The sequence below is a fragment of the Molothrus ater genome, chromosome 30 (genome assembly GCF_012460135.2).
Source record: "Molothrus ater isolate BHLD 08-10-18 breed brown headed cowbird chromosome 30, BPBGC_Mater_1.1, whole genome shotgun sequence".
Taxonomy (NCBI): domain Eukaryota; kingdom Metazoa; phylum Chordata; class Aves; order Passeriformes; family Icteridae; genus Molothrus; species Molothrus ater.
The window spans coordinates 728,868-755,097 of NC_050507.2; the positions used below are offsets into that span (position 1 = coordinate 728,868).

Consider the following 26,230-nt stretch of genomic DNA (forward strand, 5'->3'; position numbering starts at 1 on the left):
GCTGATGCTGAGGATCGTGGCCATGTCTGAGTCACATCAGGAAACACACCCAGAGCCCGGTGTGGGTGCACACAGACCAAATCCCACCTGGCCATTTGCAATCCCTTCATTTCTCCAGAAATTACCAAATCCCACCAGTTTTAAGGCATTGGTCTGCAAAGGAATGTCCCAAATCCCCCAGTGGGGATTGTAACCCTTTCCTTTCCAGAGGCCAGGCTTTGCCTGTAGGCTCTGTACAATTCCTTTTGTGTCAAGGGCATTATTTAAACCACACTAAGAGCTTTTTGAAGCCCTTGAGGCCTTTCTGCAGCAGGAAAAATCTTGAATATCGAGCACTTCTTTGCTTTTTCATAGCAAGTTTCTCCCCACACGGCCCAGAGGAAATATTCTCTACGCTGGGGTAAAATATAAAATATAATATATAAAATAGTATATAAAATATATAATATATAATATATAAAATATATATAATATATAAAATATACTTTGCACTAAGCCTCTTCTCCCCTGTGTACCTTGGGTTTATCTGCTTGGAGAAAGAGAATCAAACCTTCCTGTGGCTCACAAGCAGACATTGAAGCAGAAAGGATTAAAAATGGAGGATGCTAATTAAAATGAAGGATGCTAATTAAATGGAAGGATGTTAATCAAAGCAGAAGATGATTATGTTTTCTTAAAAAACATGAAGTGAAGCGAATATTCCTGAAACCCCCGATCGGAGGTACAGTCATGGAATCATGGATTGGTTTGGGGTGGAAGGGACCTTAAAGCTCATCCAGGCCCATGGGCAGGGACATTTCCCACTAGCCAAGGTTGCCCAGGGTGGTGTCACCAAATCTCCTCAAATAATTGGCATTTTTACAGTTGTCTTCTGTAGACATTCAAAATTCCAAATTCTCTCCAGGACTGTGTGAAGTTTGGGGCACCATGGTATGAAAACCATCTGAAGCTGTAGGAGAGGGGCCAAAGCAGGGTCAGGAGGCTCTGGAGGAGTGGCTGAGGGCTCTGGGTGTGTTCAGCTGGAGAAGAGACTGAGGGGAGACTCATTGGGGGCTGCAGCTTCATCCCCAGGGGCAGCTCCCATCTCTGCCCCCCGTGACCAGGGACAGGACACCAGGGAACCACTGCAGCTCTGCCAGGGGAGGGAAATCAGGGAAAGATTCTTCTGCCAGAGGGTGCTGGGCACTGCCCAGGCTCCCCAGGCAATGGGCACAGCCCCGAGGCTGCCAGAGCTCCAGGAGCTGCTGCCAGGGATGCCCAGGGTGGGATTGCTGGGGTGTCTGTGCAGGGCCAGCAGCTGCCCTGGATGATCCTTGGGGTCCCTTCCAGCTCAGGACATTCCATGATTCCAGCTGAGGATGGGTATCCAACCAAGTGCCTGGCTGAGGAGCAGAGAGACTTAAACCACACTTTACCCCTGCACCTTTGTCTCTGTCTTTCTCTTCAATGCCAGTTCTGAAGCATTTTTAAATCACAAGCTGTTTCCTACAAGCAGACAATTTGTGCAAAGGAAGGTGACCCCAACGGTGCCATTAACTCTGGTTTAATTCTGCAGGTATATAACAGAGTTTGTAAACCTAGGCAATGTTTCAGCTCTGCGCACTTTCAGGGTTCTGAGAGCTTTGAAAACTATTTCTGTAATTCCAGGTAAGGCGGCCCCGGTTGGTGTTTAGCTGTCGGGTACAGGCCCCTGTGAGTGATGTATTGCTTTGTCTGTAGTTGTTGTTTTATTTTGGTGTGTGTATTGTCATGGTGTTTTTTGTGTGTGACCTCCCTCATTGCAGATATGTCACAGAGTTTGTGGACCTTGGGAATGTCTCAGCATTGAGAACTTTCAGAGTTCTCCGAGCTTTGAAAACTATCTCTGTAATTCCAGGTGAGAACCATTCAGCATTAAAGGCTGGGCTTGTGTGTGTCTCCTCTCTGTATCTCCCCTCCCCTCCTGCACTGCTCATTCCTCAGAAATGGCACTGGGATTCTTTGGATGGGATTTGCAGTCTGTGGAACAAAGCAGTTTGAAATCAAGGCTCCTGGGCTATCAAATTTTGGGATGAACAGGCTGTTACTCCATATTTTTCTGTCCCTTTTTATGCACATTTTGTACTGATCTCTGAGACTGAAGCCAGGCTTTAAAGTTTCATTCCAGAAGAAAAGGATCAGGCTCCTCCTCAGCCTGAACAGTTTCTGGCTCAGGGACTCGCCCTGTTATTGCCAGTGGTTTTGGAGTTGCTTTGGGAATAATTTTATCAAGCAACAGAGCAAAACCCAACTAAGATTAAAACCTTTTTGCCCATTTCCTGTGCCATCCAGAGCTGGACTTGTCAGGACCACCCTTCCCAAAGCTGCTTCTGGACTTGTGACTCAGCTGGGTGTCACAGGGTGAGCAGTGGCCCTTCCTTTGGGACACCATGGAGACATTTTGGGCTGAGAATCCCAGAATTCCAGTCTGGTTTGGGCTGGGAGGGACCTTAAAGCTCATCCTGTTCTACCTCCTGCCATGGGCAGGAGCACCTTCCACTAGACCAGTTTAATCCCAGCTCTGTCCAGCCTGGCCTGGAACACTTCCTGATCCTGAATTCTTGGACAGAAAAGCTCCGTGCACATGGTTCCTCAAAAGTGCCCCTAATTCTGAGGTCAAGCTCAAGGCTCAGGTCCTACAGGCGCTCAGGCATCTCCAGCTTTTTGGTTTCAAGCCTGTCTCAAGGTGGACACCTGAAACAACTGCTCAATGAGTTTTGGTCCCAGTTCCTTTGTGGTTTGTTGCCTCATGCATTCCCCGATCCTGCAGTGCTGGCTCTTGCTCAGGCTGCCAGGGACCGGCCTGTGGAGCTGTAGGGCTCATCCCTTTTGTCCCATCCCAGACTGCCAACCCCATCAGCTGGGACCTGCCTGTTGTGCATGATGATGATGATGATGATGATGATGATGGTGGTGATGGTGATGGTGATGGTGGTGATGCTCCTACACGGCACCTGCTTTCCTTGCACCCATTGAGAACGTGCTGGAGTGATGTTCCTACTGAGCCTTCCTTCATGTCTGGTGATATTTAAGAGCAAAAGCCCTTTGGGAATTGCTGTGAGGAGTGGTCTGAGGGGTGGTTGTTCTCTCAGCCTGCTCCAGAGAGCTCTGCCTTGCTCAGAGGAGAAGCACTGATGTTAAACCAGTTTTGCCTGTGTTTTGCTTTCTTGATTCCAGCAATGTGGAGGTGATGCAGCTTTCAGGAGCTGGTTGCTGGCTGTGTGACAGCATGCCTTGTGTTCCCATGGAGGGGAGCAGAACAGCTCAGTTTTGGATCATTCTCTCCACAGAATTCAAAACTTACTGAGTTTTATTTCAAATGGCAGGGGTTGGGCTGAGCCCTGCTAAGTTCAGCACATTTTTGATGTAATATTTTTATTAGAAGGACAATTTGCTGCGTATTTTCATTGAATAAAAGGGGTAATTTGCCACACACAGCCAAGGAGATCCTGTTTGGGTGTTGGGGACACTGAACACACCTGAAATGGCAAAAACTTTGGGGTTTTGTATCCATTTTTGGGGAAGGGTTGTCCAGGTGTGTTTCTGCGGCACAAATCTCGGCCCCCTCCATTTTGTGACAGCAGGAGGAGTGTAAAGCATTTGAATAACTGGCCTTTTGGGTTATTTAATATGAAAGCATAAAGTGCTCTTTATGGGTTTTACCATTATCATTTCACAAGGAAAAGGTGATTTTTAGAATATACTCAGTATTAAAATCTAAAGAGGCTTCCCTTCTGCTTCAGCACATGGAATGGGAATTTTAACTCTGCTGAGCTACTGAGAAGCTCATTTTAGTGTTTTGAGTGCCATCTACACCTTCTGTCAATAACTGGAATTAAGGTGTGTTTGAGACAAGATAAAAATGGGAAATACCACCAGAATTTGACATGCCACGGACAAAGTTCCGTGCTCTCTATGGATCTGTGTGACAGGAGCAAACTGTGACACCCATGAACTGAACCACCAAAATATCCCTTTGGTCTTTTTTTGGTGGAAAACCTGTGTGAAACCCTGATGGTCTCAAGAAATTTTTCCATATTGGCACTTGAGTTCTTCCATTTTATAATTGCCATGTGGGTCACACCCGCGTTCCACAGGATCCAGGGAAACCTGGACCCACGGAGCACGGGGCGGTGTCTGCAGCTGGAAGTTGCTGGAGTTGTGTTTGTGGAAGTTGTTGCCAGTCCCTGGACTGGGATCTCTCCTGCTGCCAGTCCTGTCCTGGTTCCAAACCTCTCCTGGCACACCTGAGGGAGAGCAGCATCCAAAGCAGGAGCCCAGGTGCCGGTGCCCGTGGGTGCATGTGCAGAGCAGAGCCGTGGGATGAGCATGGCAAGAGGTGCTGGGGGTGATGTGTCTGCCACAGCAGCAAAATCCTGCTCTGGGTTGGAAAATCCGTGGAGAGTTTGGATGATGGGAGTAAATGACACTTCAAAGTAGAATTCCTTTACAAGGAATGTGTCTGCAACTGTTTTGTTTTGGAAGCTTTATGTTCCTGGGAGGGTTCTAACCTCTGTTGGTCTACAAGGGTTTTTTTAGGAGGAGGTTGGAAGGGACCAAGGTTTCTGCTCCAGGGTTTATTGCAAAATGTTCCTGTGGTCTCAGCTGAAACCTTGGATCTGACTGACCCCAAATCCAGCTGTGATTTTTTTATTTTATTTCTCTTTTCTCCCTTCACTGCTCATTTATAAACCACAGAATCATCCTACTTCACACCAGAAAGGCTGACTAAAGGAGCCTAATTCAGTGTTGTTTCTGCATCCAAAATTCTAGTTAGTTTAGACCTGTCACCTAAAAATTAATTCTGAGTTCTCCCCACTCACGAGTTCTGCTTCTCATGGACCAGACTGGTGTGGGAAACCAGCAGGATTCCTTTTGGAATATCTTATTTTTGATCCTGAGCCTGTTAATGATCCCAGGGGCCTCAGTAAATCCAATGCTGTGGGTGAAGCCCTGCCCTGGCTGTAACCAAAGCCACCTCTGAAAGGGAAGATTCTGCTCCTGCAAAGGAAGGGAAGTGCTGAGATGGTTCAGTTGAGCAGGAGAGACCCAAGATGGGGAGAGTTCAGGGTATTTGATCTCTGTGAGTTGTTGCAGCCTCTGCCAGCGAGCTCAACGTGCCCATGAGGGTTCTTGTGGCAGCAAATCCCAGTTTGATCCTCATTTGACAAACCTTGTGTGTGGGGGGAAGTGATTCCCCGTGTTCTGCAGTCCTGCTGCGAGGCTCAGGCACTCTCAGAGGCAAACTTTGGGATTTTGGTTGGTTCTGCCCAGTCCTTGCCTCCATCCCAGCACTGAGCTGGCTGGAAATCCCGAGCACACACGCTGGTTCCCAGGAACCTCCACCATTCACAGCCACAACCTTTCCCAGAGTAGAGTCACTCGAAGGTACTGTATTCATCTGGGTTTTCAGTGTGTTTTCCTTCTACAGGAGTGATTTCCAGTCTTGTTTCCTTCTCCACAGGCTTGAAGACCATCGTGGGTGCCCTGATCCAGTCTGTGAAGAAGCTGTCGGATGTGATGATCCTGACAGTTTTCTGTCTCAGTGTCTTTGCCCTCATCGGGCTCCAGCTGTTCATGGGCAATTTAAGGAACAAGTGTGTGATTTGGCCAATTAATGTGAACGAGACCTTCCTGGACAATGGCTCCAGGGGCTTCGACTGGGAGGAATACACCAACAATATGTGTAGGTATTTCTACACTGAGGGTCCCTAAAACCTCCTGGCTTGGCTCGATGCAGGAGTTCCAGCATGGCTCATGCTACGTGTGGTTTTCACAGTAAAAACCCTGTGTGCAGAAGTTTTTCAGGTTTTTTTTTGGATCTGACCTTGTTGAGGTGTTCCTAGTTGAATTCATCCTTTAGAAGGGTTTGGATGTGCTCTTTTAGCTAAATAATTAGTCCAAAAAATATTTTTACTGACAAATTTCTCAGCAGTGCTTTTGGGGGTCTTTTAAGTGAAGGTTTTCATAGTGTTACAGTCTCTTGAATCCTCTAACTGTGTATGTGTGTGAATGTAACCTCTTCTTTTTCATCTTCAGCGAATTTTTACATCATTCCTGGCGCCCCCGACCCTTTGCTCTGTGGTAACAGCTCAGATGCAGGGTGAGTGTTGAGCTTCATTAACAATCAGTTTGAGCTTCATTAACAATCAGTTTGAGCTTCATTAACAATCAGTTATCCCCATGTTACCTAAAGCTGGCAAAACCTTTGGAATATTCCCTGTTGCTTCCTCTGTTGGTTCTGGTGTTACTTCGCCAGGTTTCAAATTTCTTAACCTAATTTTGAATCCATTGCTGTTGCAATGTAAGGGACACTTTCCGTGTCAGGAGGCAGCTCTGGCCACCAATGGTTGCCAGTGGCATTATTTCCCTCTGAATCCCATCAGAGAAGGGTGGATGGAGGCTCAGAAATGGGAACTTGCCATGGGCTGTTGGTTTTCCACCCCGACATTCAGCTCTGGAGACCCTTCTGGCCCAAGCTCCTGCCTTGGGCTCAGGCTTAGTGCAAAGCTGCGCCTTGCAGCGTCTCATTTCTGTGGGACAGGGAGAGCAGGGCTGTCCTGCAATCCTGTCTCCTTGTCTGCTGAGCTTAAATGGCATGGAAAGAGCTGCTGTTGGTTGGGAGAGTGGGCAGGGAGAGGCCTGACCTGGCTGTTGTCCCTCCCCAGCCAATGCCCAGAGGGATACACGTGCATGAAGGCAGGACGGAACCCCAACTACGGCTACACCAGCTTTGACACCTTCAGCTGGGCTTTTCTGGCTTTGTTTCGCCTTATGACTCAGGACTTTTGGGAAAACTTGTATCAGTTAGTAAGTAAACACTTCGCTCTGGTGTTGTGCACGGGGAGAATCTGGGGGCAAAACAGGAAAGGGAAATGTGAGAAGCTTTGTTTTATTCCTTCTCTCCAAAAGAGTGCAAGTAAAGCTTCACAGCGAGGTTTTTTGGGGGGAGGAAGGGGAGACATTATTGTCAGTCCAGAAGGGATGGTGGGCCCAGCTGAGCTGTGAATTAATTTGGGAGGAGCCTTAGCCCTGGCTGCAGGAGGCTGTGAGCATTCAGCTCTGCTCACAGAGGGTGCTCAGGCTCTTTGGAGGGCACGGAGTTTTCTCCTGACCTGAGGGTGCTTTGGGGACCTTGCTGAAGCAGCTTTTTCTTGATTTGGTTCGTTTTAAGGGAGTCTGAGCATTGAGTTTCACACTGTGCCTCTGAATTCTTTTCAGTTTGGATGCTCCCTTAAGGGAGGAGCGCGGATGTCACCTTTTGTGTTCATGGCTAAGGAATGTGCAGGGGAAATGCTGAGCTCTGGAATATTCAGCACTGCTGGATTTTCTTAGAAACATTCAGGTCAAGAAACTTGGGATCAGCTCTTGCATCTCGTGTCAGGGAAGCCTGAAGTTGCTTTTCTTTCCCTTTTCTAATCCCTCTGCCATTCTCTTCCGCTTCCAGACTTTACGGGCGGCAGGAAAAACCTACATGATCTTCTTTGTGCTGGTGATCTTTGTGGGGTCCTTCTACCTGGTGAATCTGATTTTGGCTGTGGTGGCCATGGCCTACGAGGAGCAGAACCAGGCGACCCTGGAGGAGGCAGAGCAGAAGGAGGCAGAATTCAAGGCCATGTTGGAACAATTGAAAAAGCAGCAGGAGGAAGCACAGGTGAGAAAAAAAACCAATTCCTGTCTGTAAGGGTGGTGAGGCCCTGGCCCAGGTTTCCAGAGAAGCTGATTTTACTACCTGCACAAGCAGACTATAAAAATTCTAACAAATTCTGGCTGCCAAGTTTCTTCCAAGGAGAGAATAAACCTCTCAGTCCCGCCCCAGAGTCTTTTACTCAGGTGCATTAATCCAAATTCTCTCTTCAAGCAGCAAATGGAGCATCAGTGGTGGAAAGATGTGATTTATTTTTCCTTCCCTTGCCCGCACCCTCAGGCTGCTGCCATGGTCACCTCGGCAGGGACGGTGTCTGAAGATGCTGTGGAAGATGATGGTGGGGGGAGGATGTCCCGGAGCTCCTCGGAGATCTCCAAGCTCAGTTCCAAGAGCGCCAAGGAGCGGCGGAACAGGAGGAAGAAGCGGAAGGACAAGGAGCTGTCGGAAGGAGATGAGAAGTGTGACAATGAGAAGGTGTTCAAGTCGGAATCTGAGGATGGCATGAGGAGGAAGGCGTTCAGGCTGCCAGATAACAGGCTGGGAAGGAAGTTTTCCATCATGAACCAGGTATTTTTTCTGTTCCTTCACTAATGTTTGTGGTTGAGGTCAGGATAATATTCTGGATTAGATTCCTGTTGGCACCTCAAGGGTTCTGCCCACTGTCCTGAGCTCTGTTGGGTCAGGAGAACACTTAGAGCCCAAGCTGATGACTCTCACACACATTTCCCCTGGCAGGAATTGTTCCTGAGGAATCCAGCCAGGTAACTCCTCCACTGAAACGGCTCAAGCAGCCAGGAGTGAGCAGCTCTGACAGTGCAGCCAAGGAGTGAGGGGTGATGGTTGTGCAGGCCTGGAGAGGGAGCGAAACAGATGGACAGGGACCATTCACAAGCACCTGGAGTGCCAGGACAAGGGGCAGTGGCTCCCCAGTGCAGAGCACAGGGCTGGATGGGATACTGGGAAGAAATTCCCTCTCTGTGAGGGTGCGGAGCTCCTGGCACAGGTTGCTCAGAGAAGCTGTGGCTGCTCCATTCCTGGAAGTGTCCAAGGGCAAAAGTTGTTATGCTGCATGGATTGGTCACTCAGACCCTCCCTGTGTACGTGCAGGGAAGGTTGTTTGTGAGAGATAATTTTCATTTTTCTGATTAACAGTGTAGAGTTAAGTCTAACAGTGTAGTTTCTATCTAAACACTTTATACAGGTGCCAGTTGTTTTTGACCCAGGAATAGATTGGTTTTGTTAACAAACTGCTCACAGCAGGACTGCTTTCACATGGGAACTGCAAAATGCTAGCTTGGCTTAGAAGAAATTACTTCTAAAAGAAAGAAGAGATTACTTCAAAAATCAGCCAGAGAAGGCCTGATTTTGAAAGGACTTTCTTTATTATTTTTCCACCTTACTGCAGTGTCATGGCAAAGGGGTTCCTGCTGGGTGATAACTGACATAGACATAGATAACTGATCATTTCCTTTATTAAGAAACCCATACTTTTATAGACAGTTACGATACAGCTGGACCTAATTGGTCCTCCAACCAAAACCACCATCACCATTGCCTAATTAAGAAACCACCCTTTGGTAAACAAATCTCCATAACACATTCCTCACGTTCACAAACTCCAGGTGCAGCAAGTTAAGATTTGTTTCTCATTCTTTCCTCTGATCTTCTCACAGACTTTCCCAGAACCATGCCTGGGAGAGTTGTCTGTTTCTCTGTGTGGCCAGAGAGCTGCAACACTCACTCTGCCCTCCTCTTCCTCCGCCAGTCTCTCCTCAGCATCCCAGGCTCCCCTTTCCTCTCCCGCCACAACAGCAAGAGCAGCATCTTCAGCTACAAGGGGCGTTTCCGCGACCCGGGCTCGGAGAACGAGTTTGCCGACGACGAGCACAGCACGGTGGAGGAGAGCGAGGGCAGGAGGGACTCGCTCTTCATCCCCATCCGCGGCCGCGACCGGCGCAGCAGCTACAGCGGCTACAGCGGCTACAGCCAGGGCAGCCGCTCCTCGCGCATCTTCCCCACGCTGCGCCGCAGCATCAAGAGGAACAGCACCGTGGACTGCAACGGCGTCGTGTCCCTCATCGGGGGGCCGCCCTCCAGCATGCCTGGGGGCCGCATCCTGCCCGAGGTAGTGCCTGAGCGTGGGGCGGGCTGAGCAGCGTGGGCTGGGCAGCGTGGGCTGAGCAGCGTGGGCTGGGCAGCGTGGGCTGGGCAGCATGGTCTGGGCAGCATGGGCTGGGCAGCATGGGCTGGTCAGCAGGTCTGAGCAGCGTGGGCTGGGCAGCGTGGGCTGGGCAGCATGGGCTGGGCAGCATGGTCTGGGCAGCGTGGGCTGGTCAGCATGGGCTGGTCAGCATGGTCTGAGCAGCGTGGGCTGGGCAGCGTGGGCTGAGCAGCGTGGGCTGGTCAGCATGGTCTGAGCAGCGTGGGCTGGTCAGCATGGGCTGGGCAGCGTGGGCTGGGCAGCATGGGCTGGGCAGCATGGTCTGGTCAGCATGGGCTGAGCAGCGTGGGCTGGTCAGCATGGGCTGGGCAGCATGGGCTGGGCAGCATGGGCTGGGCAGCATGGTCTGGTCAGCATGGGCTGAGCAGCGTGGGCTGGTCAGCATGGTCTGGGCAGCATGGGCTGGTCAGCATGGTCTGGGCAGCGTGGGCTGGGCAGCATGGGCTGGGCAGCATGGGCTGGTCAGCATGGGCTGGTCAGCATGGTCTGGGCAGCATGGGCTGGTCAGCATGGTCTGAGCAGCATGGTCTGGGCAGCGTGGGCTGGGCAGCATGGGCTGGGCAGCATGGGCTGGTCAGCAGGTCTGAGCAGCGTGGGCTGGGCAGCATGGTCTGGGCAGCGTGGGCTGGGCAGCATGGTCTGGGCAGCGTGGGCTGGGCAGCATGGGCTGGTCAGCATGGTCTGGGCAGCATGATCTGGGCAGCGTGGGCTGGTCAGCGTGGTCTGGTCAACATGGTCTGAACAACATGGTCTGAACAACATGGTCTGAGCAGCATGGTCTGGTCAGATGAGCATGGTCCAACCACCATGGTCAGATGAACATGGTCTGGTATGACCAGCGTGATCTGCTCAGCATGGTCTGACCAGCGTGGTCAAAGGAGCATGGTCTGAGCAGCATGGTCTGAGCAGCATGGTCTGGTCAGTATGGTCTGTCCAGTGTGATCTGACCAGCATGGTCTGACTAGTGTGGTCAAACGAGCATGGTCTGGTCAGCCAAGCATGGCCTAACCAGCATGTTCTGACCAATATGGTCTGACCAGCATGGTCTGGCCAATGTGGTCTGACCAGCATGTTCTGACCAATGTGGTCTGGCCAGCACGCCCATCTGTTTGGTTCTAGTACAGAGAATTAATGACATCGTATGTAATTAGACACGTTCTCTAAAATGCAGTCTCCGTATTTTGTCTAAGGCTGCAGAGCACTGGTCCAACAGAAAAAAAGGGCTTGGGTTTTGGTTGGACCACTTGCATATTGTAGGAAGGTGGGAAGGACAGAGGGATGCACAGAATATAGAAAATACAGAATATGGAAATGCAGACTGAGTGCTGCATTTCTGGGCTGAGAGTGGGTAAGAGAGAAGACTCGAGTCTGTATTAATCATCATCTGAATTTTTCAGGGTACCACTGAGATTGAAATTAGGAAGAAGCCTGGTGGGTCTCTCTTGGTCTCGATGGATCAGGTGAATGCATCCTATGGAAGGAAGGATCGGACCAACAGTGTCATGACTGGGTTGACCAACACCCTTGTTGAGGGTAGGTGTGTGATTTAGGGATTAGAAGGACACCCTTGAGCCCTTTCCAGTGCCTAAAGGGGCTCCAAGAGAGTTGGAGACAGACTTTGGAGAAAAGGCTGGAGGGACAGGACACAGGGAATGGCTGCCCACTGGCAGAGAGCTGGGATGGATGGGATACTGGGACAGAATTCTTCCCTGTGAGGGTGGGGATGCCCAGAGAAATTGCCCCATTCCTGGAAGTGTGCAGGGTCAGGTTGGGCAAGGCTTGGAGCAACCTGCTCTAGTGGAATTCAGCTCCCCCTGCTTTAGAGCAGTACGTATTCATGCATGGTTTTCCTTAAATCTGCTTCTTTTGTGTCTTTATTAGTAAAGAAACATTTATTAGACTTTATTTTACTTAGTTTTGGCATCCAAATTGCACAGAGATGGAGGTAAAGGCAGCAAAAGAGTTGTAACTTTACAACGAAGAGAATGCAGTGTGGAGATCAGAGGGGTAAGGCAGTGTCAGGTCCGGGTGTTCTGTCTTCTGTCATCTCCAGGCACTGGAGAGACCTTGCTTTGCTCCAGGCCGTGGGAGAGGAGGCTTGGAGCTGCACTGGGAGCTGCGATGTGACAGCTGTCAGAAGAGAAAGGGGCTGGTGGCTGGTGGGAATTCTGGAATGGACAGCACATGGAGATGAGATCTCCCAATATGTCATGCAGGAGCCAGCAAGAATTCATGAACAGCAGCCACATGCGGTTGATGATCTCAAATTCCTGCTGTCTCCTGCAATAAAATCGTAGGAAAACTAAATATACTTAGAAACAGAGCAGGGTTTTGCTGCCGCTCCCCTCCTGCGCAAACGCCTACGGGCTCCAGTGCCACGGGCCTCTTTTTAACTTCAGAAATTCCAAGGCAACTAAATACTAAGCAACCAGAGAACCAATGGGAAGGAGAGCACAGTGGTCCTTTCCCTTCCCATAAAAAATAAAAGGTGAGGGTGCACAGCTGCATGGCCTGACTGGAACCAGCAAGTCAACAAATGGGGGCAACTCCTCGTTTGTATTTTTTTCCTTAAGCACTTGAGATAAGCCAATGTAAAAAAAAAAAAAAAGAAAAAAAATCAATGGACACAGCATTTCTGTGTTTGATTTCTGTAAATGGATGTAGTTAGTCTTAATCAGGTTATTCCTGTTGAAAATCCTTTGCAGCATTATGTCACCTCTTTCCTCTTTTAGACCGTGTCTGTGTTCAGCACAGAATTCATCTCAGTTATTTAAAAACTGGCAGCAAAGGCAGTTTGGAATCTGTAACTTTGGTTTTAACTGCTTTACCTTGATCAGTTCTGAGTTAAATATAACCCTTCATTTGGGATAATTTGCATTGAATCATGCTGATGGGGCTGAAGCACAGGGTTAGAACTGCGGGTTTGGTGACCTGGTGCAGGTGTTGTGTAGGGACAGAGGAAAAGTCGTGGAGCTCAGTAAAATCATGAAATCCCAGAAGCCAAGAATCCTTGAGGTTGGAAAAGAGCTCCAAGGTCGTTGGGTCTGACTTGTGACCAATGCCCACCCTGTCACCCAGCCCAGAGCACTGAGTGCCACATCCTGTCATTCCATGGGCATGCCCAGGGCTGGGGACTCCAACCCTCCCTGACCACCCTTTCCATGAAGAATTTCTCCCTGATGTCCAGCCTGCCCACAAACTCGACCCAGCTCTTCTCTCGTGTCACCTCCATGGCCATTTCCACAAAGTTCACAGTTTTGTAATTCTTTGGCCTCAGAGATAAAGCCTGAACTCTGTTTTGTTTTGTTCTGTACCTGCAGAGCTGGAAGAGTCCCAGAGGAAGTGTCCCCCTTGCTGGTACAAATTTGCCAATACCTTCCTGATCTGGGAATGCCACCCATACTGGATGAAGCTGAAGGAGATTGTGAACTTAATTGTCATGGATCCTTTTGTTGACTTGGCCATCACCATCTGCATCGTGCTGAACACGTTGTTCATGGCCATGGAGCACCACCCCATGACCCCCGAGTTCGAGCACGTGCTCTCTGTAGGAAATCTGGTGAGGAAATCTGCTAAATACTCCCCACAGGTCTGCTCCTGCTGGGATGCCTGGAGTGTTGATGTGGGCTTGGACTTTGAATCAATTGCATTGTCGAGGCTTAGCCTGAAGGTCTGAAAATAAGTTAAAAATGACTCTGTGTGTGTTCTTTGCCTGTCTCTCCTCCCCACTCCAGGTTTTCACTGGGATTTTCACGGCAGAAATGTTCCTGAAGCTCATTGCAATGGATCCATACTATTATTTTCAAGAAGGCTGGAACATCTTTGATGGGTTTATTGTCTCCCTGAGTTTAATGGAGCTGAGTCTGGCAGATGTGGAGGGACTTTCCGTGCTGCGATCTTTCCGATTGGTATTCCAAATTCCAGCTCTCTTTTTCAATGTTATTTTCATGGAGCTTAGAATCACAGAATCATGGAGTGTTCTCAGTTGGAAGGGACCCACAGGGATCATGCAGTGCAGCTCCTGGCCCTGCACAGACACCCCAACAATCCCACCCTGGGCATCCGTGGGAGTGTTGTCCAAACGTCCCTTGAGCTGTGGCAGTGACCATTCCCTGGGGACCCTGCTCAGTGCCCAACCAGGGGAAGAACCTTTTCCCAATATCCAACCTATCCCTTCCCTGATACAGTTCCAGCTGTTCCCCTCACGTAAGGAATTTTTCCCTTTTACATAGAACAAGGGAAGATCACTTTTTTCTGGGTTTGGGGAGGAGAGAGATTGAGTGGTGCCATTTTTTATGGTCTCTTCTTTCTTCAGGACTGCTCTTTATGAAATCTGAGCAGCAGCTTGTTGCATTTGGGCAGGGAAGGGTGACTTTTCCTTTGGGAAGGGAGATCAGTGTGTGGGGAACATCTGATTACAAAAGTACAAAATACTCAAGCCCAACTTTCCAGAAAGGTTAAGCATTCTCTGCTCCCTGTACCCTCAGCAGCAGAAGCATGGACTCACCTTTATGTGAAACACAAGATGGTTGTTCTTTAGGAAGTTCTGCTTTATTTTCCTCTTTGCTTAAGATTCGTTTGTTTTGTTGTTTCTTTTGTAGCTGAGAGTCTTCAAACTGGCCAAGTCCTGGCCCACTCTGAACATGCTGATAAAAATCATTGGTAACTCAGTGGGTGCCTTGGGGAATTTGACCTTGGTGCTGGCCATCATCGTGTTCATCTTTGCCGTGGTGGGAATGCAGCTCTTTGGCAAAAGCTACAAGGAGTGTGTCTGCAAGATCAATCCGGACTGTGAGCTACCCCGCTGGCACATGCACGATTTCTTCCACTCCTTCCTTATTGTCTTCCGTGTGTTGTGTGGGGAGTGGATTGAGACCATGTGGGATTGTATGGAAGTGGCAGGACAGGCCATGTGCTTGATTGTCTTCATGATGGTCATGGTCATCGGAAATTTAGTGGTCAGTAAATGGTTACTGGTGGGCTTTCTTGGTTGCCTCTGGATGGGGTAGGACTTGGGGAGACGCCCAGGATGAGGGAGTGATGGTTTGTGAGTCTGTTCCTGCCCTGTGCAGGTCCCTCTTGGCCTTTGATCTATCAATCAGAAAATTTTGGTAGCACAATGTTAAAGATATTTTTTGCTTGGTGAGGACCATAAACAGTCACCTGTAAACGAAGCATTTTGCAAGAAAAGCTGGAGGTATAAAAGCCTCAGTCAAGGTGCACACACCTGACCTGAGGAGGAAAAGAAGCTAAAAGAAGCAAAACCTGGCATTTTAATTGCCAGAAAACAAAATAATTTGGTGGCCTGAAGTGTTAAAATGAGGAATGGAGGTTTCTTCTAAAACCTGCCCACTGCTCAGTCATGAGGTGCTGTTGTGTGCAGGAATGGGCTGTGAAACTGCACGGCCTGTTGTGTGGGAGGTTGGACTAGATCATGATGCTTCCTTCTGGCCTTGAATTTCATGAAGAAAAGTCTGTGGAGGAAAATGTGAGCAAGAATGAAGTCACATGAACAGTTGCAATTCTTCAAAGTAGTTGTGAGCTCTCTCTGAGAGGTCCTGTCTTGCCAAAGGGTTTTGATAAAATAAGCCTTGGGGATGGTCACTAAATGTGGGTGAGGAAGTAGAGCTGGGAGTGATCCCTCAAAATGCCAAGATTTTCCCCATTTTTCTTTGGGGCAGAGATGGGACTAAGTAAGGCTGAATTTAAATCCCGTGAGGATTAAATCCCTCTCTGTCATCTGCAGTCCCGATCCTGCAAGGGGCTCCATCCAGGGACCCCTGGGACTCCTCAGAGCTGCACCAGGGTCCCTGCTCAGGGAACTTTTTGCAGCATCAGGAGGTCATACCTGGGCACCTGGATGAGCTTGTGGGCCACCAGAGCTGGTGTTTGGAGACAGCTCTGCAGCATCAGCAGGGCACGGGTGCTGGGAGCTCTGCTCAGCTTTGGGAACCCCCCCTTTGTGTGTCAGTCCAGCATCAGCTCTTCCCTTTCAGGTGCTGAACCTGTTCTTGGCCTTGCTGCTGAGCTCCTTCAGCGCAGACAACCTGGCAGCCACGGACGACGACGGGGAGATGAACAACCTGCAGATCTCGGTGATCCGCATCAAGAAGGGCATTGCCTGGACCAAGGCCAAGGTCAGGGAGTTCATGCAGGCCCACTTCAAGCAGAGGGAGGCCGACGAGGTGAAGCCCTTGGATGAGCTGTACGACAAGAAGGTGAACTGCATCGCCAACCACACCGGGGCCGACATCAACCGCGACATCGACTTCCTCAAGAACGGCAACGGCACCACCAGCGGCATCGGGAGCAGCGTGGAGAAATACATCATCGACGAGGACCACATGTCCTTCATCAACAACCCCAACCTCACCGTGCGCGTCCCCATCGCCGTGGGCGAGTCCGACTTCGAGAACCTCAACACGGAGGATTTCAGCAGCGACACGGATCCTGATGGCAGCAAGGAGGTGGGAGAGAGGGCTCCAAACTCACCTGGGGTGTTGGTTTGGAGGGCTCCAAACTCACTTGGGGTGTTGGTTTGGAGGGCTCCAAACTCACTTGGGGTGTTGGTTTGGAGGGCTCCAAATTCACTCGGGGTGTTGGTTTGGGGGGCTCCAAACTCACCTGGGGTGTTGGGAGGGAGGGCTCCAAACTCACTTGGGTTGTTGGGAGGGAGGGCTCCAAACTCACTTGGGGTGTTGGTTTGCAGGGCTCCAAACTCACTCGGGGTGTTGGGAGGGAGGGCTCCAAACTCACCTGGGGTGTTGGGAGGGAGGGCTCCAAACTCACTTGGGGTGTTGGTTTGCAGGGCTCCAAACTCACCTGGGGTGTTGGTTTGGGGGGCTCCAAACTCACCTGGGGTGTTGGGAGGGAGGGCTCCAAACTCACTTGGGGTGTTGGTTTGCAGGGCTCCAAATTCACTCGGGGTATTGGTTTGCAGGGCTCCAAATTCACTCGGGGTGTTGGTTTGGAGGGCTCCAAACTCACTCGGGGTGTTGGTTTGGAGGGCTCCAAACTCACCTGGGGTGTTGGGAGGGAGGGCTCCAAACTCACTTGGGGCGTTGGTTTGGGGGGCTCCAAACTCACTTGGGGTGTTGGTTTGCAGGGCTCCAAACTCACTTGGGATGTTGGTTTGTAGGGCTCCAAATTCACTCAGGGTGTTGGTTTGGGGGGCTCCAAACTCACTTGGGGTGTTGGTTTGCAGGGCTCCAAACTCACTTGGGGTGTTGGTTTGGAGGGCTCCAAACTCACTCGGGGTGTTGGTTTGGAGGGCTCCAAACTCACTCGGGGCGTTCAGCCCACTGGGAGGGCCAGGGAGAGCTGGGTGGTTCCAGCACTCAGCTTTTGTTTGTGTTGGGACGTTGTCTTTGCACTCAAAATGGAATTTCTTGTGCTAGTAGCTCTGTAGAAAGGCACAAATACTTATATAATAAAAATATATATAAAATAAATGTATGCAATCATAGAATTGTTATATAAATATATCGACTATATATAGTATATATTTATATATAAAATATATAGACAGTATAATATAAATATTAATAAATAATATATAATAAATAATAATAATAAATATATATAAATAGTATAGTATAAATACTATATATTTATATATACTATATGTATGCTATATATTGATGTATACTATATATTTATGTATCCTATATATTTATATATACTAAATATGTTTGTATTTAATTTTATATTTAGTATATATTTATATATTCTAAATGTATACCATACATATTTACCATAGTTATAGTAAAAGAAATATAATCATAGTAAAATAAAATAGAAAATAAATAATATATGTATAATCACAAAATGCAATGTAAAAATACTAAATATATATATATATATATAAATTAAAAATATATTATCATAGTAAATTATGTGTAATAATAGAATTGCTTGAGTTGAAAGGAACTTAAAAATGATCTAGTTCCAAGCCCCTCCATGGACAGGGACACCTTTCATAATGTAAATATTTAATCCTGCCTGTCCTGTTAACATCAGACATAAGCTGGGTCAGGATCTCAGTGATGGAAGTGAGGAAACAACTTCCATGGCAGCAAACGTGAACAAACAGCTGAGTCCTCGTGAAGTTTGGTGCTTTTTGGGGCTGATGTTTGGTGTTGGTTGAGCTGGGGTTTTGTGCTGCAGAAACTCGACGAGAGCAGCTCCTCCGAGGGCAGCACCATCGACATAAAGCCTGAGGTGGAGGAAGTGCCCGTGGAGGCACCGGAGGAGTACCTGGACCCCGATGCCTGTTTCACAGAGGGTGAGAGAAGGAGGAGGCTCTGGGATGTTCTGGGGAGCAGCCTGGGTGGGCTCACCTCAGGGCTAGGTTGGCCTGTGTCACAGCTGAGGCAGAGACAAAACAAAGCAAAAAAATCCATTTTCAGAAGGTTCCAAACTGTTTTTACTATAGCACGCGTGCTTTTTGTACATTCTCACGAAACTCGTAAGTTTACGCTTTGCTCATTGGTCACGAGAGACAAACAAAGTGCTCATTGGAATAATCGCAGGTTTCTCTTATTTATCCTTTTCTTTCTTGGTTTCTACGTCAGTGACCTTGGTAGGAAATTCTTTCAGGGCTAAACACGGATCCTCTTATCAAATTCTCTCTGGCTCACAGACACTGCTGTGAAACCTCTTCCACAAGCCTGGGTCAGGGCTGGCCCTCAGCTTATCTCGAGGCCCTTCTTGGATGCTGGTGCACTGGTTCAGAGGAATTTGCAAAGTGAAGCTCTCAGAGATGCAGCTGCCACTGCTAGGATGTAGACCATAAATCATTCAGTAGTTTGTGTGGGAAGGGACCTTAAACTTATCCAGATTTACCCCCTGCCATGTGCAGGGACATCTCCCACCATCCCAGATTGCCCCAGGCCCCATCCAGCCTGGCCTTGGCCGCTTCCAGGGATCCAGGGGCACCCACAGCTGCTCTGGGCACCCTGTGCCAGGGCCTGCCCACCCTCAGAGGGGGAATTTCTAACGAGTCAGAGATGAGCTGTAGTGGAACAAGATGATTTTTGTGCAGCTGATGCCTCGAGTACTCAGATGCTGAGTACTTTTCCTTTCCTGTAATTGGCCTCGATGTCTGTCGAGGGCCGATCCGTTACAGGAATTCCCAAGGCAAAAAATGCTTTAAATGGTTCAAGGTTATTTTATCAGCAAGTTTTCCATTTGTCTCCTCAAGAACGTGAACCTCACCAAACAGAACGAGCTGATCTGTTCCCTAATTGATGTCAGTTCTGGTGCCCAGGCACGGAAGTGGCAAAACAACCCTAAAATCCTCAAGAACGCGAAAATTTAAACTCGCTCAGCATGGTTCATATTGGTGACATCAAAGCTGCTTGTAGACAGTGAGAATTTAATGTTTTTACCACAAATCTTGTGTTTCCTGAGTGAAACTGTGCCCTGTCCCTGTTCTAGGTTGCATGCAGCGCTGCAAGTGTTGTCAGGTCAATATTGAGGAGGGGCTGGGAAAGTCGTGGTGGACCTTGAGGAAAACTTGTTTCCTAATTGTGGAGCACAATTGGTTTGAGACTTTCATCATCTTCATGATCCTCCTGAGCAGTGGGGCTCTGGTGAGTAAAATTAAAAATAAAAAACCAAAGCAAAACCCCAGCGGTTCAGAGGGGTTGGGCTTGGGGACATCTGATGGTGCACAGGAAATTTTGGGAAAAAGCAAATCCTGGAATTCCCTACCTGGAAAACAAGACAAGCTTTTATTAGTGATTTTTGTTTAGTTTAAATTAAGAACAAAGCCTTCAAATCTGGGTTCTGATCCTAGTTTGACTAGAAATGTGAGGATCTGGGGAAAAGTCAGCCTCTATCTATGTCTGATTTCACAGAAAAAACCAAAAAATCCCAGAATCGCTGAGGTTGGAAAAGCTCTCCAACACCGTAAAGTCCAAGCTGTGACTGGAACAAAATCAATTTTCTATGTTTGATTTATGTATATATTAATAAAATATATGTATTTTATCTATATCTTTATCTATATCTTTATCTATATCTTTATATCTATATCCATATATCTATCTATTTTTATATATTTATATATAGTGTGTATGTGTTTATATATATATATAAAATATATATTTTTAATACTTAGTTTTCAATATTTAAAAAATTTTAAAATCTATATATTTAGCTCATCTATAACTGTACATTGGACTCACTTCAGTGTAATTTGAAGCTCCTGGGCTGTGCAATAAATCCCATTTAATGACACTTGCACCTGGTTATTTCCAGGCTTTTGAGGACATTTACATCGAGCAGAGGAAAACCATCCGGACCATCCTGGAGTACGCAGACAAGGTCTTCACTTACATTTTCATCCTGGAGATGCTGCTCAAGTGGTGTGCCTATGGATTTGTGAAGTTCTTCACCAACGCCTGGTGCTGGCTGGATTTCCTCATCGTGGCTGTATGTATCCTCTCCTCTTCCTCCTGCTTGGGACGGTTCCTCCTCAGATCCCACCTGGGTCCCACATTTAACAGCCCCAGCATCTGTGAGTTCCCAAAAAGGGGAAGGAGCCCTTCAGCTCTCTGTGCAGCTGTGGGATCTCTGCCCCGCAGGGACCAAGGAGGATTTTCCAGCCCTTGGCTCTTTTTTTTCTGTGCTGAAAATGGAATTTTTTAGGAGACCTGGCCGTGTTGTGGAGGTGTTACCGTGGGAAAGCTGTGCAGATGTGGAATTCCTTGGGGATGTTCCTGGGAGTTGCACCCTCTGTAATCATTCTCTTGCGTTGTTGATGATGAGGGGGTGATGAGGCAGCAGAACCTCCCCATCCCGGCACCCCAGTCCTGAGCACTGGATTTGGGAAAATCTCAATCCTTGGAGAGCTGACTGAGCACAATCAAGTTCAGCGTTACCCATCTTCTGTTCAAAAGAGACAGGAAAGAAAGAGCAGGATGATACCAAACAAAAAGCTCAGAGTAGTGGAGAGTGAGGGACAGATCCACCCTGGAATCCCCTGCAGAACGTCTTGGGAGGGAGGATAAATCTTAGAAATAAAAAAAAAAAAGGTGAATAAATTGTAGAATTAGGAGGGAAAAAAAGACAATAGAGAGAAGTTTTAGCAATAAATTTGGCTCTGAAGCACAGCGAGGGAATTTAAAATAAATGGAATTTAAAATGAATGGAATTTAAAATAAAAGGAATTTAAAATAAACGGAATTTAAAATAAATGGAATTTAAAATAAATCGAATTTAAAATGAATGGAATTTAAAATGAATGGAATTTGAAATGAATGGAATTTAAAATGAACGGAATTTAAAATGAACGGAATTTAAAATAAACGGAATTTAAAATAAATGGAATTTCTGCTGTCCAGAGTGGTAGAAAATGGTGTAATTCAATAGGAAATTTCAGAACCAGGAAATTTAGAATCCCAAGTGCTTGGATTCTCTTAAAGTGTTTCAGCACATCCATCTGGGATTCAGTGGCTCTAGTGGCTGCCCCAAGAGCAAGTATGTTAAAAAAGAATTCCCAGTTTTTCCAGGCTTCTCCTTTGGAACACTCTGTGTATGATTCAGTTGCTGTTCAGCACCATTATCACTCTGGAAATATTCCTGAGTAGGTGGAAGGAACTAAGCTTGGAATTCAGGGGCAGAAGTGACTCAAACTCTGCTTCCTGTAGGAAAATTGAAATTTTAAATTTCAATTTTTTTTTTTTTTTTTTTAAAATCCTCTCTGATCCCCTCAACACCTTTCCTTGGACACGACCTGCGTGTTATAAGTTTTATTTTCTGACAGAAAATAAATTTTAAATAAATAAATAAATAAATAAATTTACATTTGGAAATAAATGAATAAATAAATTTATTTTCTGGATCTCTCTTGCTGCCTGAAGATAAAGTACAAGTTTAATTCCAGTTTAATTCCGATTTAATTGCAGTTTAATGGGCAGGTGTGGTACACGTTTAATTTCCTTCCCATGTGTCTGGGAGTGGAGTAAAGATCAGGAACTTTCCAGGCAGGAAGGGAACAGTGAGGGAACGAGTGCAGAAGGGTTTGCAATTCCCAGGGCTTTAGGAATTTTAGAATTCCTGTTTCCCCTTGATGTCGTGGACAGAAGAGTTGCACAATTTTCCCTGGGAGAAAAAAAAAAATTAAAAAAAAAAATTAAAAATCTGAAATGTGACTTTGAGGTGCCAAAACATCCCTCAGCAAAACCTCAGCAATGCTTTGTGTCCCGTATCTGTTGAATCGCATTTTTTGAACCCCAGATTTTGTGGCGTGTCGTGGAAGGGGCTGGAGCGAGCCAGGGCAGCAGGGAATGAGCCTTTGCATCCTAACAACACTCTTGGATGTTATTTTGCAGGTTGCTATAGCATTGTCCAATTCCCCTCCTCCTCATCCCCAAAGCTTCCCGGGTGTGTTTGTGAAGACTTTTTCTGGGTAATAATGGAGGATTCTGCTTTTCAGTCAATCTGGGATTCCCTTTGTCCGACCTCGGTGCCTGCTGTGTCTTCTGTTGGAATGTCCTCAGGGAATAATCCTCAAAGATTCTTTATTAAGAGCTCAAACAGCCTTTTTCTGGCATGGTCTTAGAGTCCTGCTCGGGAGTAAGGTGTTACCCTGAGGGGAAAAATCTCTTGAGAGTGAGAATTCTTTGTTCAAGCGATGGTTTGGGCTGGAAGGGACCCTAAACTCTGGGACACCTTTAACCATTCCTGTCCAGCCTGGCCTTGGACACTTCCAGGGATGGGACACTTCCAGTGTTACATTTACAGCGTTATTTAAACACACCACATCTCCAAAACCATTACAATTCTATATTTAATTATATTCATATTTAGGATTTTAACATACCAGGATTGCCCTGGCCTGGCTGAGCTGATTTTGCCTCACAAAAGCTTTGTTGGAACCTTTGGGACACCCCTGGCATGGTTCAAAGCAGTAAAAATTTTAAAATGGGGTGGAAAAACCAATCTATTGTGGCCACTTACTTTTGGGGAAGATACCGTAGAATCCTGGGATGTTTTGAGTTGGAAGAAACCTTAAAATCATCTCATTCCAAGTCCTCTGGGGAAACCCATAAGAAGATGGAAAAAGCATATCAGCCACATGCCCCAAAAAAAGATAAAATCTCAATTTTCCCACACATTTATGCATTTAAAATTCAGATTTAATATTTCCCAGAAATAAGTGTGGGATAAGGATCATCCTTCTAATTGATTCTATTAATTCTAATTATTATTCTAATATCTCTTCCATAAAAAAATAATACATAGGAAGTGTCCTATTCTGAGAATTCACCTGAAACCCCAGCTGGTCCAGGAGGAGCTCCTGTGTTCTTTTGTTTGTTGCTGTACATGGATGTCTTTTTTTTTTTTTCTTTTATTTTTTCCTTAAAAAAGGTTTACGTCTCTTTTTTATCTGTCTGAAGCGTGATGGTAGAGAAAAATGGGAAAAAATGGTAGCAAAAAATAGGGAAAATGGTAGCAAAGAATGGGAATAGTGGCAGCTGCTGTGCCGTGTCTGTCACTGTTTACACGTGGCCGAGTTGTGTCTGGACTTGGTGGGTTTAAGGATCTCTGAAAATTCAGATTTAGAGCCTAAATCCGGCTCCAGGCTGCTCAACAGGTCACCCAGTATGACCCAGTACATCCCAGTCCTTCACTGCACACTCCTGTGGCTGATGAGGTTGGGATTTGGGGAAAACCAGGGGAAATTTGGGATGGGAGGCAGGGAAATGGGATAAAACAGGATTGGGATGAGGGAAGATGGAGCTGGGATTGGGAAAAAATGGGAGGAAGAGAGCATTGAGATGGGGAAAAAGGGAGAAAACACCTGGACTGGAGGAAAATGGAGGATTCTGGAGCTGGGGTTGGGAAAAAATTGGGAAAACAGGAGATGCTGGTTTTGGGATGTGGAAAAAACCTTGGGAAAAGCAATTCCTGGGAGTCCCCAGGCGCGGTGACCATTTTCCCTCATCCCAATCCTGTTTCATCCCATTTTCCCCCATCACACCCCTGTTTTCCCTGGCTTCTCCCCCAGTCCCAACCTCAGCAGCTGCAGGAGCGTGCGGGGAAGCCCTGGGCTGTACTGGGCTGTACTGGGCTGTACTGGGCTGTACTGGGCTGTACTGGGCTGTACTGGGCCACTTGGAAAGGCCTTGGAAAAGGGATCAGAAATGCTGTAGCTCAGCGCAGGAATTTGAACAGCTCTAGAACAGAATCACTGTCAGAGCAGGCAGAAAACAGAGCTGCCCTGTGTGCCAGTGTCCTGGTTTTGCATGGGAGGCGTTTGAGGAAGTTTCCCTACCCTGGCAGTGATGTCCTTCCACTCATCAGCGGCCCAAAATTGGTTTAAAACCAAATTTCCCGGAAATTTGGGGATTTGGTTTTAAACCAATTTGGTTTAAAAAGTACAAGCAAAGCATTGAACTTAACAGGCTTGAATTGGCACCACTCCCTTGGGCGTTTCAGTTATTGCAATGTCTCACTGCTTTGCCACTAAGATTCTGATATTTTGGTGCTTTTTTCCCCCCGTTTGGGATTGAAAGAGTCTCCTAAGAACATGCAGAAAAAAAAAAAAAAGTGCAGTAAAAAAATGAAATAAAGGGTATTTTGTATCGATGGATTTCCCAGGTGCTTTTAGAACAAGAATGTGGAATTTTGTGCTAAATCCCAATTAGCTCATAACCAGAGAGAAAATCATATATTTGAAACCAATTTGGTTTAAAATTATTATTCACTCTTATTTATTTCAAGCCAATTTGGTTGAAAATGACTACATTTTAAAATTTCCATTCATGGGGAAAAAAAAAAAAAAAATTTATTCACGTAACATTTTCAGAACATCTTCAACCGATGGGGTCCAACATCTGCCCCAGGCTGGGGCGCTGAGGCAGGAGGAGCTGGGCTGAGGCTCAGCGTTCCCAGAGCGCCGCGGCGGCTGTGCAGAGCTTGGCCCAGGTGTGCAGTGTGTGTATTTATCTGTATTCTTTCTCATAGGTACCTTTAACATTTGTCTGGCTTAAATTTCATGGGCGCCGCCGGGATCCCTGCAGCCGGTAAAGGGCGAGGGTAAGGTTTTTGTCATCGTTTGGGCTCTTCCTTCCAACAGCCCCTCTCCGTGTGTGTCTCTGCCTCTCTCTCTCTCTCTCTCTCTCTCTCACTGATCTCTCCCCTCTTGGTCTTTTCTCAACTGCATTATTTCCTTCCAGGTCGGTTCAGTCAAGTGAAGTAGGCAGCTGGTGTCATGGCTTCGGTATTTGGGGCGGCCCAGGTGGCTCCTGGGCTGGGCAATCAGGGCTAGGGGATCCAATCTAACAGTCTGGAACCTTTTTTTTTTTCTTTTTTTCTTTTTTTTTTTTTAATTTCTTTTTTTTTTTATGTTTTTTCTTTTCTTTGTTGTTGTTGTTGTTGTTTTGTTTTCTTTCTTTCTCTTTTTTTTTTTTTTTGTTTTTTTCTCTATTTTTTTTCTGGTTTCTTTTTCTATTTTTTTTCTATTTTCTGTGTAGGTCTCTTTAGTCAGCCTTATAGCTAATGCCCTGGGCTACTCGGAACTAGGTGCCATAAAATCCCTTAGGACACTAAGAGCCTTGAGGCCTTTAAGAGCGTTGTCCCGATTTGAGGGGATGAGGGTAAGATGCCATTAGCAGCTGATCCTTCTGCATGCCCGTGGAGCATTTTATTTTTGAAAGCATGCTAGAACTGATCAAAACCGGTGGAAAGAAAATTCCAAACAGAATCATGATGCAGCTGCTGACTTGATCACCTTTATGTGGATGTACCCTCACCCTGCCCACCGCTGCACCCTCCCCTCTAACAAAGGGAGATGCATCAGCTGCCTCATTACATTAATTACTGGCCCAAACCACCCATTTGTAGCCGATGTTGACACTTGGCTGTTCTCATTTGGCCTGGCTTTGACCTCGAGCATCCGAGGGGCTTCTCAGCTGTAACATTTTTTTTACCTAGGGAGAATCACCAGGTGCAAAGAAGCAGAATTGGAACCACCTCAGGGTCTCCAGGTGTTGGCTGTTGGTGGAATTGGATTGAAAGATTCTGTCTGAGAGGGGGTTTTTAAAAAAGTAACCAGGGGGAAAAGGCTGCTGCCTCTGGTGGGTCGCTGCAGGAAGGGACTGGGGGGAGCTCAGCTCTTTGAAAACTTTGGTTTCACTCCTCTTGTTGCACCTTGTTGTTCTCGGTCCAGTCTGGTGGTGACTGGCAGCCTTGTCTGGTAGTGAAGCTTTTCCTTTCTGTCCCCTTCCTTTTTTCCATGCTTTTTTGGTCCCTGTCCTGTCACTGTGGAACCAGAACAAAGCACAAGCAAAGCATTGAACTTAAACAGGCTCGAATTGGCACCGCTCCCTTGG

General features: G+C 47.1%; 1 protein-coding gene across 2 annotated transcripts in view; it reads left to right on the top strand.

Moving 5' to 3' along the window:
• Nucleotides 1-26,230, top strand: part of SCN8A (sodium voltage-gated channel alpha subunit 8) — a 47,814-nt gene that overhangs the window by 11,904 nt on the left and 9,680 nt on the right. Inside the window, exons 5-20 of one of the 2 annotated variants that reach the window (XM_036399923.2) lie at nt 1,556-1,647; nt 5,483-5,704; nt 6,058-6,121; nt 6,687-6,828; nt 7,466-7,672; nt 7,946-8,233; nt 9,432-9,791; nt 11,285-11,420; nt 13,208-13,446; nt 13,622-13,795; nt 14,489-14,845; nt 15,884-16,354; nt 18,054-18,171; nt 19,326-19,480; nt 20,151-20,324; nt 25,373-25,495. In XM_036399923.2, coding sequence (XP_036255816.1) covers nt 1,556-1,647; nt 5,483-5,704; nt 6,058-6,121; nt 6,687-6,828; nt 7,466-7,672; nt 7,946-8,233; nt 9,432-9,791; nt 11,285-11,420; nt 13,208-13,446; nt 13,622-13,795; nt 14,489-14,845; nt 15,884-16,354; nt 18,054-18,171; nt 19,326-19,480; nt 20,151-20,324; nt 25,373-25,495 — 3,322 coding nt within the window. Of the gene's footprint in view, nt 1-1,555; nt 1,648-1,784; nt 1,877-5,482; nt 5,705-6,057; nt 6,122-6,686; nt 6,829-7,465; nt 7,673-7,945; nt 8,234-9,431; nt 9,792-11,284; nt 11,421-13,207; nt 13,447-13,621; nt 13,796-14,488; nt 14,846-15,883; nt 16,355-18,053; nt 18,172-19,325; nt 19,481-20,150; nt 20,325-25,372; nt 25,496-26,230 lie in introns of both variants that reach the window. The other variant, XM_036399924.2, reaches the window with a different exon arrangement.